This window comes from Triturus cristatus, chromosome 2_2, assembly GCF_964204655.1.
Source record: "Triturus cristatus chromosome 2_2, aTriCri1.1, whole genome shotgun sequence".
NCBI classification, from domain to species: domain Eukaryota; kingdom Metazoa; phylum Chordata; class Amphibia; order Caudata; family Salamandridae; genus Triturus; species Triturus cristatus.
In genome coordinates this window covers 808,049,236-808,065,007 of record NC_140582.1, presented here as the reverse complement: position 1 = coordinate 808,065,007, position 15,772 = coordinate 808,049,236, and the positions used below count along the sequence as shown (strand labels likewise).

At 43.6% G+C, this 15,772-nt stretch overlaps 1 protein-coding gene across 1 annotated transcript in view; it reads left to right on the top strand.

Annotated features, from left to right (window-relative positions):
• CWH43 (cell wall biogenesis 43 C-terminal homolog) overlaps positions 1 to 15,772 on the top strand; it is a 546,701-nt gene that overhangs the window by 455,133 nt on the left and 75,796 nt on the right. Inside the window, exon 13 of the mRNA XM_085642112.1 lies at positions 6,143 to 6,287. Coding sequence (XP_085498238.1) covers positions 6,143 to 6,287 — 145 coding nt within the window. The remainder of the gene's footprint in view (positions 1 to 6,142; positions 6,288 to 15,772) is intronic.

Here is a 15,772-nt window from a genome sequence, read left to right as displayed (position 1 = left end):
CCGGCGGTTGTACCCACCATTCGGGTTGTAGATGGGTCCTTGCACAAGACACCGGAGGGTGTTGCTGGGGAATTCGTGAGACACTTCACAACTCTCTATGCACGATAGGAACAGATCTCGGCCGAACTCATAGCAGAGTTTCTCACTGACATCCCGCCGCGGCGACTCCCTGATTATCTCCGCGAGCAACTAGAGGCCCCAATTACAGTAGATGAACTGACCGGGGCCCTCAACTCGCTCCACCCTGGATGAGCCCCTGGCCCCAACAGGTTCCCTATGGAATTCCTGCGGCCGAAGATACACCTCTTGGGGCCTCATTTGTTGGCGGCCATCCAGGAGGCCACGGAACTTGCCATTCTTCCTGAGGATTGGCGGCATGCAGAAATTGTGCTATTTCTCAAGCCCGGCCGCCCTCCAGATGACCCCTCCTCCTACCGTCCCATCTCTCTAATAAATTTTGAACCCAAATTGTTAGGGAAAGTCCTAGCAGATCGACTGCGTACGTGTGTCGCGGATCTGATACACCCCGACCAGTCGGGTTTCATGCCGCAAAGAGCCACTCGTCACAATATCCGGAAAGTTCATACCGCTATGGCGGCGGCCCCGGCGCTTGGTCGGCCAGCCACCATGCTTCTCGCCGATATCGGTAAAGCGTTCAACTCTTTGAGCTGGGTGTATCTATTTCAATTGCTCGAGGCGCTCAACATTGGGCCGCACTTTCTGGTGTATATATCTGCTATACACCGACTTGACGGCGTCTGTCCGTATTGCGGGACACCGCTCCCACTCCTTCCCTGTCCAGAGGGGTACCCAACAGGGCTGACCCCTGTCCCCATTATTATTTGCCCTTGCAATTGAGCCCTTGGTGGCGTGGGTCAGGAGTGACCCGGTGCTCCGGGGTTTCGACTGGTCTCAGTCGAGATCTGACCGCATAGCGTTATACGCGGACGATGTCCTCTTTTTCATGAATGACCCCTGGTTTTCTGGGCCCCGCATACTGGAAATCCTCAGGGTGTATGGAGGCACTACGGGCTTATATACAAATCCTGCCAAATCTATACTATTCCCGGTGTGCGGACACCAGGGTCGTGATACATGGGCCTCACAACTCTGCAGTGCAACGGATGGTTTCAAATATCTCTGCATTTATGTATCCCCGTGCCCCAAAGTCTCCTGGGCACATAATATCACCCCACTGTTAGCAAGCCTCAATAGCGAAACGGGAGTATGGTCTTCTCTCCCCCTCTCCCTATACGGGCGCTCAGCCATTTTTAAGAAAAAACTTCCCATACCCTATCCCATGCTCATGGTTTGTACAAGTTGCTGCCATACAAAATAAATTCCTTTGGCATGGTGGTGCAGTTAGAGTTGCTCTCCGCACCTGCGCACAATCTACGTACTGTGGAGGGATTGCAGCTGCAGACATTTACTCATATTATGTAGCGTTTCATATCCTCGTAGTGAATGAATGGTGGTATAACTCCCCCACTATTCTATTCAATAGAGCACACAGCAATGGAGTGGGTCTCCCTCCTTCATTTATTGTATAGTCCCGCACGCCTAGAGTTTATGCCGCCGGCGGGTAGAGTTGTGATACAGCTTTGGCGGGTTAAAACCCGACAGATGGGTTGGAATGGGAAACTCACCCAGCAAACTCCCCTATGGAAGGGTACGTATCTCCGCTCAGTGGACACCCTGAAGGGGTTCCAGGGGTGGGACCTTGTGGGGATCTCGACCCTCCGGATGTGTTACGGGGCACCACATTAAAATCATTCCAACAACTACAGGCTGACTTTGACCTACATAAATCACAATTTTACAAATTTCTTCAACTCCGACATGCACTCACCCCCCTGATTCGCACATTAGAGACCCTCCCCGAATTTCATCCCCTGGAAGGCCGCTTGCTAATGGGTGATCTTGGTCGCCACAAGATCAGGCAAATATATCAGACTCTGACGACCCACACACCCACTACCCTCAACAAGACACGACTTGCGTGGCAGGCTGACATTCCAGACCTGTCTGATGATGACTGGGCCGAAGCCATCGGCGGCCCGAGGCCTGCGGCAGTCTCCACACATCGGCTAATCCAGGTCAAGTACTTACACCGGGCGTATTATACAAGAGCTCGACTCTGGCGGATGGGAGTTATCCTGTTCCCTACATGTCTGAAGTGTGACCGGGAGTAGCGATCATTTCTACACACGGTTTGGAGCTGCACGGCGTTGCAGCCCTTTTGGTGCAGGATTAGGTCCTGCCTGAACGAAGTGCTGTCGTGGGAGCTCCCACTCGACCCACGACTTTTCCTGTTACATTGCACTGACGATATTGGGGGGAATCGGTACAAGCAGTACTTACTGTTTCTGGCTCTTACCATCTCCAAAAGGGACATAGCGCAATTGTGGAAGGCGAAATCTCCCCCGACCCTAGGTAAATGGAAGACAAATGTATGGGGGCCAAGATAGCTGTTTTCGATGCCCGGGGATTCCCTGCAAAACACCGCAAGATCTGGACCCAATGGGCGACGTATCGGAGAATCGACCGTCTCCCTCTGCCAGATACAGACCCCTAAATGGCGCCCTCTGATCTTTGTTACTCCTTACTCTCTACTTCACCTTGATAGAACATTGCTGCCCTGTTTGTGTGTGAAAACTGATGGCGTTATGTCGTATGTACTAATATGGAGATCGAGAACTGTCTGCATATTGTTTTTATTGTTTCACCTGCATGTTTGGCGAGTGTCGTTAAATGATAGAAATGTGGTTATTGGAGTGAACAACATCCTTTCTCTCCTACAGGTCTTTGTAGGGCTATTTCCCCTCCTATTGCAGAATAACCCAATAAAATTTGTTGTTCAAAAAAAACCACCAAACTAAGGTCCTGTTGCAATTAAATAGGTAATTTTCGATTGTCTAGGCGTCCTCGTTTACGGCGCAGAGTTTTTTGCCCACCACTCTTTAAAAATAAATTTCCAATCTGGTCACTGGCGGCCCGTCATTAGGCTTTGAGTTGCTTGGTGTGGGACTTATCTTCATTCATATATGAAAGAAATAATGGATACATAAGGAGCCAGTTTATCCCACCCAATCGAAGTGCAAGGGTTCTTTTTTAGAGGAGGGAATGGGAAAGACTGTGGACAGCTTTTGTAGCTTACAAAGTACCTGTGGTCCAGCGATTGCAAAGCTGATTTCTTCCCAGAAGTTTCTTATGTTCCGGCGAGGCCCTCCTAAGAAGAGCTAATCAACCTCCTCTTGGCTTTTCACCAGGGGGCATCTCTTTGCAATGTTTGCCCAAAGACAGAGAACCAAGAGGAATGGCCTAGACCAGCCTCCTCCGTTCTCTGATGGGTGCGGATATGCCTGCTCTTGGCCCGGGCATGGCCCGCTCACATCCTGCGCCGCGGAAGATGACAACATTTATTAAAGAGCGCTGTGCGGGTCAGCTGATGTCTGGCTCCTCCTCCCTGCACTGGATGTTGGGACACCTAGTCCCTGGCGTCCTTCAGGCAAGAGAATGGCAGTGGCTGGCAATCAAAAGCGACAGTACAGGTGTATGGCTTGGAGATGAGGTGGGCATAATTATCCTGGGCAGAATGAGATAATTGGGTGATCTTCCTGGAGAGGGCGTAGTAAAAGTACTGATAGGGGATCTCCTTAGCTCTGCGTTCTTTTGTTTCCCTCTGAGGGCCTGATTACGAGCTTTGGCAATATATATCGACCTGATAAACAATGATGCCATGGGGTACGTTATTTATCGGGTGCAATAATTAATACCTATTGCCAGTTATTGGAGAATAATATGAAGACTTAACATACCAAAATCTGCCCATTTTCCCATTAAATTTCGGCACGTTTGGCCTACCGGAATTTAATGCAGCTTGAGTTATTAAATGCATCCAATAATTATTGGATGCGTTAACTATATTCAAACTCGTAATTCTGACCCATGCGTTAACAGGGGTTTACTCATGGGTCGGAATATAATGAGCAATCTTAATCAGGATCTATGATGCCAATTCTCAGTTGTGTTGAATATTGTCTTCCCAACAAATTTCACTAGGTTTTGTTGGCAAATTTTGTCAGGGGGACAATAGCAGGGATGTGAGAATTATTGCATGTCTCATAATCGACCTATGAAAGTAAATCATTAATTCACCAGATGAGTACATGGATGTTGAATTTGTTGTTCAGTGATTACTGGTAGTTGATCACAGCATTTCCAGAAGTGCGTCCTTTTGTATTGTTGGGCTCACCCATCATTGTTCACATGAGCAGACTGCAGACTACCCTCAGTAACTACCAAGGTGGGTTCCCTGTGAGTTTAAAGCTGTTGATAGTCAATTGATAAACAACTACTAATACTATACAGTAGATAGGCTCATATCCAGGGCATTTCACGTACTCCAAGACACCCTTGTTTCCCTTTGCCTTACTGCTACTCTGCTTTGGATGTGCCACAGTGTTGTTCACTATGATTAAAAAATGTTAGCTGTCTTGGAATGTCGGCCTAATAGTATGAAGCTAGATTACAAGGGAGATTACCTGACCCGATATTAAAAGACTTGAGAGTCAATGTGGATAGGTGCACAATGGCTGAAAAAGTGATCCACAACAGCTGTGGTTGCCCTGGAATTCTAAGAAAAATTGGAAAGACTGGTTTGGCCATTATGGTTAGGACTGATGTTGGCTGGATTATGCGACCTGTTTAATCACCTTTATGATTGAAAGAGTGAATAACCTTTCTAACGTTAACGAGGTAGCACCTGATATTGACTACCAGCCAGAACTTTGATTATGTAACATATATCAGCTAGGAAACTCTTGGATCACTGAAGCGTGAGTTACCTGAACCCACTAAGTTCCTCTCTACTTTTGATCTGATTTTTTTACTTTTAAAACCAATAAAATAATTTAAAAAAGGATTGCAAATGTTGAGGTTTGTGAACTCATACCAAAGGGCCTCATGGCGATAGCGGCCGGAACGCCACTGACAGGACATCGGTGGAGGTATTACAGCCCTTCGGTCCGAACACCAGATTACAAACCCGGCAGTCAGACCCACAGCGGTGGTGGGGAAGACCGCCGTCTCCGCCAGGATCAGTTATCCCGACAGGGCGGTGGTTGGGATTGTATTTTCAAATGGCAGTGGTGCCGAGCCAGGCACTGCCATCAGGCTTATGATATCCCTTTACGTCAGCCTTTTCATCTTGGGAAGACCGGCATAAAAAGGCTGTAATTAGGGGCCCCTAACAAGGCACCGACCATTGTTGGCCACTGTAAAATTACCCTGGGAGCAAATGTAATGCCCCCACTCACCTCCATACATTGTATGCCATGTACGACATGGCGCACAGTACATGGAGGTGCTTCATACCATAGCGGCTTGTGCTGCAGCCCTTTTTCTTGGCCACAGCATAAGCCACCGTGATAAGGAGTACTTTCTGACCACCAGCACAGTGGTCGCATCATAAGGCGGCGGTCAGACTGCTGCCTGCTTATCGGTCATTCTCCTGACCGCTGCAATAGCGGGTGGCGGTCCGACCTCCCGTCATCGTATTCAGTCCCAAAGTAATTATATTTCGGAGGGAGGATTGTGAGGCTCCATTTTGCAATATGTAATTCACAACTGAGTACTGGTTGTGAATATTACATGTTTGCAAAAACTGAATTACCATCCACTCATGTTACTGTAGTTTTGTGTTTTTTGTTTTTCTTGTTTTCAGGAGTGCTCCGCTGTACACATTAAACTGGGCCCTTTGTTAAATCTGTATTTTACTGCTTTGTGGTTTTTATTTTGTATACTATTTTATACTACTAAAGTGTTGTCACTGTACAAAACCCACAAGCCTTGCAGGGTAATCAGATATTTTATGCAATTTTGATTGTTTTTCACTGTAACCTGACTCATTTGCATACTGGCTTCTATGATCTAAACCTTGGATGCTTGTCCAGGGCTACCCAGAGAGAGGAGAGAGGCCAGACTGTCAGTGCAAACCAAGTGCCCAGTGTCCAGGCTACTGGGGAACACCAGCACTCTCATTGTAAACAGTGTTTCGTTTTCAATACAACTCCTCTTATCATTGTCATTCATTGTTTCTTCCTAGCCCTAATTGTTTTACTCCATGACCACTCTTTTTCAGAGATGACATTGATAGAGAGCAACAAGCAATATACATGTCTTCTCTGCTGCGTAATGTCTCCCAACAAGTTGTATTTATGGGATACCTCACTTCAGAACCTGGTTCCAGAGATTATCTAGAACTGATTCAAAACGGAAATATGAAGGTATGAAGTATATACTCTTTTGTTTAATATGAATACATTCTTATCTGGAATGTGTCAAATGTCCAAATTCTGCACTTATGTAACATATGCTGGTCGATCTTGCATGCTCAGATTTATAGACAACAATTGCTTATGTTGGTCAGAATCCTGTGCCTAGGTCACTTTTGACTTGGGGAAATATTAATAAAATGTTGTTGAAAGCGTTGACTGAGCAGGTAAGAGCGCAGGCGGATGGAACCCAGCATCGCAACAGGGGCCATCACTAGTCAATACTGAACAATCAGAGCTAAACTGAAAAACTCCAACAAAGACATTAACGGTGTGCATCAGAATAAATACATTAATACTTCAAAGCAGAAGGGCCTTTCGCCTAATAACACATAGCTATTTATTGCTACAAAAACAAACTAGAGAATACAAGAAATGTGTGATCTTTTTATCCTCAATTTACTAAAGCAACTTGATATTTAGTTCTTCAGAATTTAGTGTTAAAGTACAAGACTTAATATGCTGGTTAATAAGATGTGTATTCTGTCACAACAATGCTCAAATCTGCACTGTACATGAATGCTGGAGAAAGGATATCCTGGTGGTGGGGAATAAGACCAGGGACATCTCACTATGCCAAGACCCTCAGGCTATGGGACTGGCGAAACAACAGCTCAGGGACATAAGAACCTTGGGGTGCTGCTCGAATGTAAATTATCCCTATTTTACCGCAAATAAACGACATGATCAAAAACACAAAACCTCAGCTAATGACGCACAGGAGAGGCTCCCCATTCCTCTGCTCCTCCATGCAAATTGCCAGGTATAATATTTGGAGCACATGTGCTCACTCACCTAGACTACTGTAATGTGTTGTAATAAAGACAAGATTCTGATGAACAACTCCAACTTTGGATAATATAGCCTACAACGTAAACATTGCTTTGGCGATCTGTCTTATTCCCAAACTAATGCCTTCTTCTAGTCTGTCTTAACTCTATTCTCACTGGTGTCACATTCATGTTCTACAAATCTAAATTTCTTATATTGCATATGGCTATATCATATTATTTCATATGTATATCTTCTGATAATCTTCAACATAAACAACATGAATTTACATAGAATGCGTGACACCAGTGGGAATAGAGGAGCAGAGGTATGGGGACCCTCTCCTGTGCGTCATTAGTTGGAGTTTTGTGTTTTTAATCATGTCATTTATATGTGGTAAAAAAGGTAGAATATACATTCAAGCAGCACCGCAAGGTCCCATAGCCTGAGGGACTTGGAATAGTGAGATGTTCCCAAAATGTATGAAAGAGTTGAATGCATGTCACTAAATTGGAAGAAGCACAGATGGTTAATATATATATATATATATATATATATATATATATATATATATATATATATATATATATATATATAATATATATATATATTACCTACTGGCGGTCGCCAGTAGGTAGTTATAGTTAGGACCCTGTTTCCATAGGAAAACCGCAACATTCTATTTTGAATAACTTTGGCGCCGGTCGACTAATCCTCGTGAAATTTTCAAAACTAATGGGGAGCTACGCTCCGCTCCTACCCTGAAAGTCTCGGGGGGATTCGTCAAGCGGGGGCTGAGAAAAAAGGGGGGTCCCAAAACGCGTTTTCCCCATGCATTTTTCCATAGGACCTTTAGACACAGCTACAGCCCGAACGGCTGAACAGAGTTACTTGAAATTTGGCAGAGAGGTAGTCTACAGGTCAAGGAAGTGCCTTTTGTAGGTCTGGTGTAAATCTGTTCAGTAGTTCCTGAGAAAATAGCATTTAAATCAATATATATATCTGTGGCAGCTTACCGTGCGCTTACGGTAAGCTTACCGTACGCGTACGGTGCCGTGCGCGAGCGCGATTCTGATTGGCTGTTAGATCTTAGTAAACATTCGAATCGGTCGAAACCAGGAAGTGTCGGCCGCCATTTTCTCTCTCGCACTCTGAGGGGGGGAGGAAAAACAAAGTTGGATAACATGAAAAGGGGCCTGCCGGAGGTGCGTCGCTGTGTCCTGAATGTGTGGGAGCCCAATGACTACAACGCGGCTCAGACTCGGTGGGCGGCCCTAGGGAACATGATTGCCAAGAGGGATATAGCGCAACATTGGGGCGCTCAACGGCCGCCCACCGTGTCAGTATGGAAGGAGAATATGGACTGGTGTATGTTTCGGGAGAAGACAGTGTATGTGGCCCGTGGCAAGCCGGGGGCATGGGGTAGAATTTGGGGTCAATGGAATGCGTATCGCGGAGGCATCTGTACGCCCCCCCTGGTAGACACTGATATCGCCATGTCCCCCTGACCCTTGACGGCTCCTGGCGCTTTTTGTAACAACCACATATGGACGTTCATTTCCCTTGACCCCCTTTCCCCCCCCCCCTCCGTCCCCGGCCTCCCGGTACTCCTCTCTATAGCGGATTGCTCAAATGTTCTGACTGGAGTCTCCCGGGGGGAGCCTGAACCGCACTGGTATCCCTCGTAACTCGCCTTTTGTTTTTATTGTTTTTCTTTTTGTTTCTGTTATTGTTGGACTGACGCTTGCTGTTCTTCGAGGACTATCTTGAGCCACTGCGGGGCAGTGCCCTGGGAACGGATTGCAGCCTTGATATGTGTATATTTCCTTATGTACCTAGCGGCCGGCCCGGGTGGTTGTAGGCCCATACTTGTAACCGAATTATTGTTCAATAAAAACTTTTTCCCAAAAAAAAAAAAAAAAAAAAAAAAAAAAAAGAAAAGGGGCAGGCTAGACAGCTCATAACCACCTATCCATGGTTAGGGTGTCCCAAAAGAACCCCCAAGGCCAAAAATGCATTTTTTTTTTTTTTTTAAACGCCGATTGCGCTTAAAAAAAAAAAAAATTATCCACATTTTCCACACCCCGTGCGCAAAAGGGGCCCGAAGGTCACCTTTTTTGCACGGCTTATTTAGTATTTGATCATTTAATAGATAAACTTTCACAACGAAGCGCATAATATGTCCTCCGTGTGTGGACGATGCGCGAAGCGCATCGTGCGTACATGGCCCACGGCATGGCCCACGGCACTAACTGCGTAAAGTGGGCGCGCGGTGCGCGAAGCGCACCGCGTGCTCACTGTGCGCGCACGGTGCGCGAAGCGCACCGTGCGCGCACGGAACGAACTGCGTGAAGTGGGCGCGCACACCACGAACGGCGTAAAGTAACTTAGCATTTAAAAAAACGTACAAATTCACTGAAAAAACCATAGGTTTCACACACGTTATAGTTAGGAATTAGCATCTAAAAAACCTTGCAAATTCACTGAAAAAACCATAGGTTTCACACATGTTATAGTTAGCTGGACATTTCACTCGTAAAAAACCATTGAAATTCCCCCGTTATAGTTAGTGCAGGCAACTATAACTCACGCGACCGCAATCCTCTGCTGATGACATATGTGTCTTTATGAAAAAAAAATATTTGCAATATATGTATAGCTAAAATTTAATGGAAGAAGACATGGGCAAATAAGTGTCTAAATACAGTATTAGCATCAGCAGAGGATTGCGGTCGCGTGAGTTATAGTTGCCTGCACTAACTATAACGGGGGAATTTCAATGGTTTTTTACGAGTGAAATGTCCAGCTAACTATAACATGTGTGAAACCTATGGTTTTTTCAGTGAATATATATATATATATATATATATGCCACAAGGAATCGTCTCACAGAATGCGCTGTATTGGAACGCCAAAGACGAACACGGACCCAGAAATAGGTGCTATTAGTTCTTTATTTTACTCTGTAACCTGCACCACCGCCATGACGCGTTTCGACCTACTGGAGGCCTTGGTCACATGTTATAGTTAGATCAGGTAACTACAATTTGCGCAACCGCAATCCACTGCTGATGACGTCACATATTACATCACTCATGACATGGTCAGTGACATCACTCATGACATCAATGATGACATCTCAAATGACACATTGTGCATTGCGGTCGTGCAAGTTATAGTTACCTGATCTAACTATAACGTGGAATTTCATTGGTTTTTTACGAGTGAAATGTACAGCTAACTATAACTTGTGTGAAACCTATGGTTTTTTAAGTGAATATATATATATATATATATATATATGTGTGTGTGTGTGTGTGTGTGTGTGTGTGCGTGTGTGTGTGTGTATATATATATATATATATATATATATATATATATAAAATTACCTACTGGCAGTCGCCAGTAGGTAGTTGTGGTTAGGACCTATTTTCCATAGGAAATCCGCAACATTCCATTTGGAATAACTTTGGCGCCGATTGACGAATCTTCGTGAAATTTTCCAAACTTTTGGCCAGCTCCAGTCCGCTCCTATCCTGAAAATTTCACAGTGATTCGTCAAGCGGGGGTCGAGAAAAAAGGGGGTCCCAAAACGCGTTTTCCCCATGCATTTTCCCATAGGACCTGTTGACGCCTCTACAGCCCGAACTGCTGAACGGAATTACACCAAATTTGGCAGAGAGGTAGTCCTCAGTTCAGACTCATGCCTTTTGCTTAAATGGTGTAAACCCATTCAGTAGTTCCTGAGAAGATTTGAGTTAAAAAGATAGATATATCTGGGCGGAGCCTAACCACACATCTCATCGTGAGATCTGATTGGCTGTCAGTACTTCATCCAAGAAGTGTTGGCAGCCATCTTGGGACCAATATACATGATAGCACCTCATTAAAAAGCATTGCAGTTTATAGAAGGTTTTAAGACTTCAGTTACATTATAAATCATTTGTTGATGGTACCATACTAATTTTAGGAATTGGGTTGTGTTCTAAGGTGATTTTACCATGTGAAAAGCCTTCTGCTGTGATATCATGAATCATGTTTAAGAGAAATCTATTTTCTCATGCTTTTCCCACAGAGGTTTGGAAGGTGATCTATAAGCTAAACTGAGAGCATATTTTCTGTAAATTCACATTATCTTTCTCAGTCATGTAAGAATGAATTCTCACATTCTCAGTAAAACATGTACATCCAACAAGGGCAGAGACAGTGTTCTACTGCAGCTTCCCAGAGTGTTCTAAAGAACAACTAGAGCGCTAACAGCCCTACTTATGACAAACGTATTGCACACCTGAGGCCATCTTGATTGGAATAAAATGGTAACTCTTAAAACATTTAATATAAAAAGGAACAAAATGAGGGGGTTCATTTTGCCATAGAAAGTATGATTAGTGCTGCCGAAAGAAAAATTCGGGCACATTTTGAGTGACTTCTCAAATCCTCTTCTATTTCATAAAAAGGTTCTGACATGCAGACTGAAACATGCACTTTCAATACCAGCAGCAGACTTCCCTGGTGAGCAGTAGCTTTACTACAGTGATCTAATAAGCAACTAGAGTGCTAACATTCTGAATTTATGGTAAATGTGTGACTCATCTGAATGCCTTCTTGATGGAATCAAAGTAAAAAACTGAAAGTATTTCCTACTGAGGAGACTGTAGTAAATGAGGAAATTAGGAAACTTCATAACAAATAAGTCTCCCAAAATGGCCACTAGAGACAAAAGAGCCCAAATGTAGCCCCAAATATCACCCAGATGTAGCCCAAGTATAGCCCAATGACAGAATGTCCCAGAGTATTCTAACGAACAACTAGAGCACTAACAGTCTTACTTATGACAAAAGTATGGCACCCCTGAAGCCATCTTGATTGGAATAAAGTGGTAACACTTAAAACATTTAATTTACAAAGGAACAAAATGAGGGGGTTCATTTTGCCATAGAAATTATGATTAGTGCTGCAGAAAGAAAAATTAGGGCACATTTTGACTTCTCAAATCCTCTTCTATTTCATAAAAAAATTCTGACATGCAGACTGAAACATGCACTTTGAATACCAGCAGCAGACTTCCCTGGTGAGCAGTAGCTTTACTACAGTGATCTAATGAGCAACTAGAGTGCTAACATTCAGAATTTATGGCAAATGTGTGACACATCTGAATGCCTTCTTGATGGAAGCAAAGTAAAAAACTGAAAGTATTTCCTACTGAAGAGACTGCAGTAAATGAGGAAATTAGGAAACTTCATAACAAATAAATCTCCCAAGATGGCAACCAGAGACAAAAGAGCCCAAATGTAGCCCAAATATCACCCAGATGTAGCCCAAGTATAGCCCAATGACAGAATGTCCCAGAGTGTTCTAACGAACAACTAGAGCGCTAACAGTCTTACTTATGACAAAAGTATAGCACACCTGAAGCCATCTTGATTGGAATAAAGTGGTAACACTTAAAACATTTAATTTACAAAGGAACAAAATGAGGGGGTTCATTTTGCCATAGAAATTATGATTAGTGCTGCAGAAAGAAAAATTAGGGCACATTTTGACTTCTCAAATCCTCTTCTATTTCATAAAAAAATTCTGACATGCAGACTGAAACATGCACTTTGAATACCAGCAGCAGACTTCCCTGGTGAGCAGTAGCTTTACTACAGTGATCTAATGAGCAACTAGAGTGCTAACATTCAGAATTTATGGCAAATGTGTGACACATCTGAATGCCTTCTTGATGGAACCAAAGTAAAAAACTGAAAGTATTTCCTACTGAGGAGACTGCAGTAAATGAGGAAATTAGGAAACTTCATAACAAATAAATCTCCCAAGATGGCCACCAGAGACAAAAGAGCCCAAATGTAGCCCAAATATCACCCAGATGTAGCCCAAGTATAGCCCAATGACAGAATGTCCCAGAGTGTTCTAACAAACAACTAGAGCGCTAACAGTCTTACTTATGACAAAAGTATAGCACACCTGAAGCCATCTTGATTGGAATAAAGTGGTAACACTTAAAACATTTAATTTACAAAGGAACAAAATGAGGGGGTTCATTTTGCCTTAGAAATTATGATTAGTGTTGCAGAAAGAAAAATTAGGGCACATTTTGACTTCTCAAATCCTCTTCTATTTCATAAACAAAATTCTGACATGCAGACTGAAACATGCACTTTGAATACCAGCAGCAGACTTCCCTGGTGAGCAGTAGCTTCACTACAGTGATCTAATGAGCAACTAGAGTGATAACATTCAGAATTTAGGGCAAATGTGTGACACATCTGAATGCCTTCTTGATGGAACCAAAGTAAAAAACTGAAAGTATTTCCTACTGAGGAGTCTGCAGTAAATGAGGAAATTAGGAAACTTCATAACAAATAAATCTCCCAAGATGGCCACCAGAGACAAAAGAGCCCAAATGTAGCCCAAATATCACCCAGATGTAGCCCAAGTATAGCCCAATGACAGAATGTCCCAGAGTGTTCTTAAGAACAACTAGAGCGCTTACTGTCTTACTTGTGACAAAAGTATGGCACACCTGAAGTCCTCTTGATTGGAATAAACTGGTAACACTTAATACATTTTATTTAAAAAGGAACACAATGGGGGGGTTCATTTTGCCATAGAAATTATGATTATTGCTAAAGAAAGAAAAATTAGGGCACATTTTGAGTGACTTCTCAAATCCTCTTCTACTTCATTAAAACATTCTGATATGCAGACTGAAACATGCACTTTTAATACCAGCAGCAGACTTCCGTGGTGAGCAGTAGCTTTACTACAGTGATCTAATGAGCAACTAGAGTGCTAACATTCAGAATTTATGGCAAATGTGTGACATATCTGAATACCTTCTTGATGGAATCAAAGTAAAAATTGAAAGCATTTCCTACTGAGGAGACTGCAGTAAATGAGGAAATTAGGAAACTTCATAACAAATAAATATCCCAAGATGGCCATCAGAGACAAAAGAGCCCAAATGCAGCACAAATATCACCCAGATGTAGCCCACATGTAGCCCAATGACAGAAGTGTGCAAAACACTTATTTTTCGTGTATTTGCAGTTTTATATAGTGCAGACTTGTCAGGTATTGGAGTGCTTTACATGAGCATTGGTTACATCACACAAGATCAAATTCATTTTGGTTGTAGACATGGGGAGATTAAGTGATTTTACCAGAATCACAGAATGTTGAGCTGAAGCAGAAACTCCAACCTAGTTCCCCAGTTGCAAAGTCTGCAGCTCTGGAAGTAACTATCCTCTCCCCTAGGTGCAACATTTAATCAAGTGGTCAACTGGATAAAAAAACATAAAGATTACAAATAATTTAAAAGTTCTTTGTCGCTATTTGAAAACTCAGAAAATATGTCCTAATTTTTGTTTTTTAGAGCACTAACCATAATTTTGATGCAAATAAGACCCTCTCATATATGTAATTTCTAAAGGAAATGCTTTAGGTATTACAGTTTTGATTTCATCAAGATGACGTCAGGCGTTCCACACTTTTGTAATAAATATAGAATGTTAGCAATCTAGTTGTTCATTGGGATACTGTTGAGAGGCAGAGGCCAGGGGCACGGACTCTGAAAATTGAAGGCAGGTAGGAGAGTGCAGAGGCAACAATTTGACCACACTGGGCAGGCAGGAAGGGCAGTGGCAGCACAACAGACTATGGAGGGCAGTGGAAAGGGGGGCAGGGGCAACAAACCAACAATACAGGAATGGCAAGAGAGGCTGTGGCAATATAATAGACCATTGTGGGCAGAAAGAAGAGGCAGTGGTAGTACAACCATACATGCCAACAGACCCGTTTCAGACAGGAAACGTCCAATGTTTTTAAGCTCAAATGGGCTTTATTTGATCTGTCTCCTGTCTACAATCTCCTCTTTTTCAATGTACCTCAAAGGGGAAAATCAATACCCCAGTTTTTTTTCAAAATCTCCCTCTTACCAAGTTCAAAATGTTCGCAAGTATGGTACATTGGATCATGGTAGGCAGGAGGAATTGGGGTAGGGACATGGACTCGGATAACAGAGAACAGGAGGGACATGGAGAGGTGCACCAAACTGACCCTATAGGGCAGGCATCAGGGTTTGCAGCAGCACAATACACCACACAGGGCATGCGGGACAGGAGTGCAGCACAACAATCCATAGAAAGCAAAAGGGAGGGGACAGGACCATGCACATGGACAAGTCTGCTAAAGTCTAAATTGGGCCTCATGCACTTAGAGTACCCAGCAAGGTGCTCTGGACAGCAGAGATTGATCTCTAGGAGATCAAGATGGCCACCACCATTGGCAAGTTTTGAAAGTCCTGTGGCTCCATGGGACATGTAGTCTTCCACAACAGCAGTGATATGTCTCGCATAGCGCATCCACTTGAGAAGTGAAGCCTCTTTCCAGGCGTTGCCCACACTCAGCAGATACCTCCAGTCTCATTGGCGTGCACATCCAAGGCAGTTTGGAATATCACACCTCCATGAAAGACCAACACGAGTAGGTAAGCATGGGCTACAGATCATGACATTCTTCAGCTTCCTTCTTGCTGAACACATCTTGGAATTCGTCATATGCCAAAGGAATGGATTATTTTTCTTTATCGCATTCACCTTCGAAACAGTTGAGGAATTATCAAGCATTATTTTGGTTTGTTTGCTAAGTTTAGGTGCAATTTG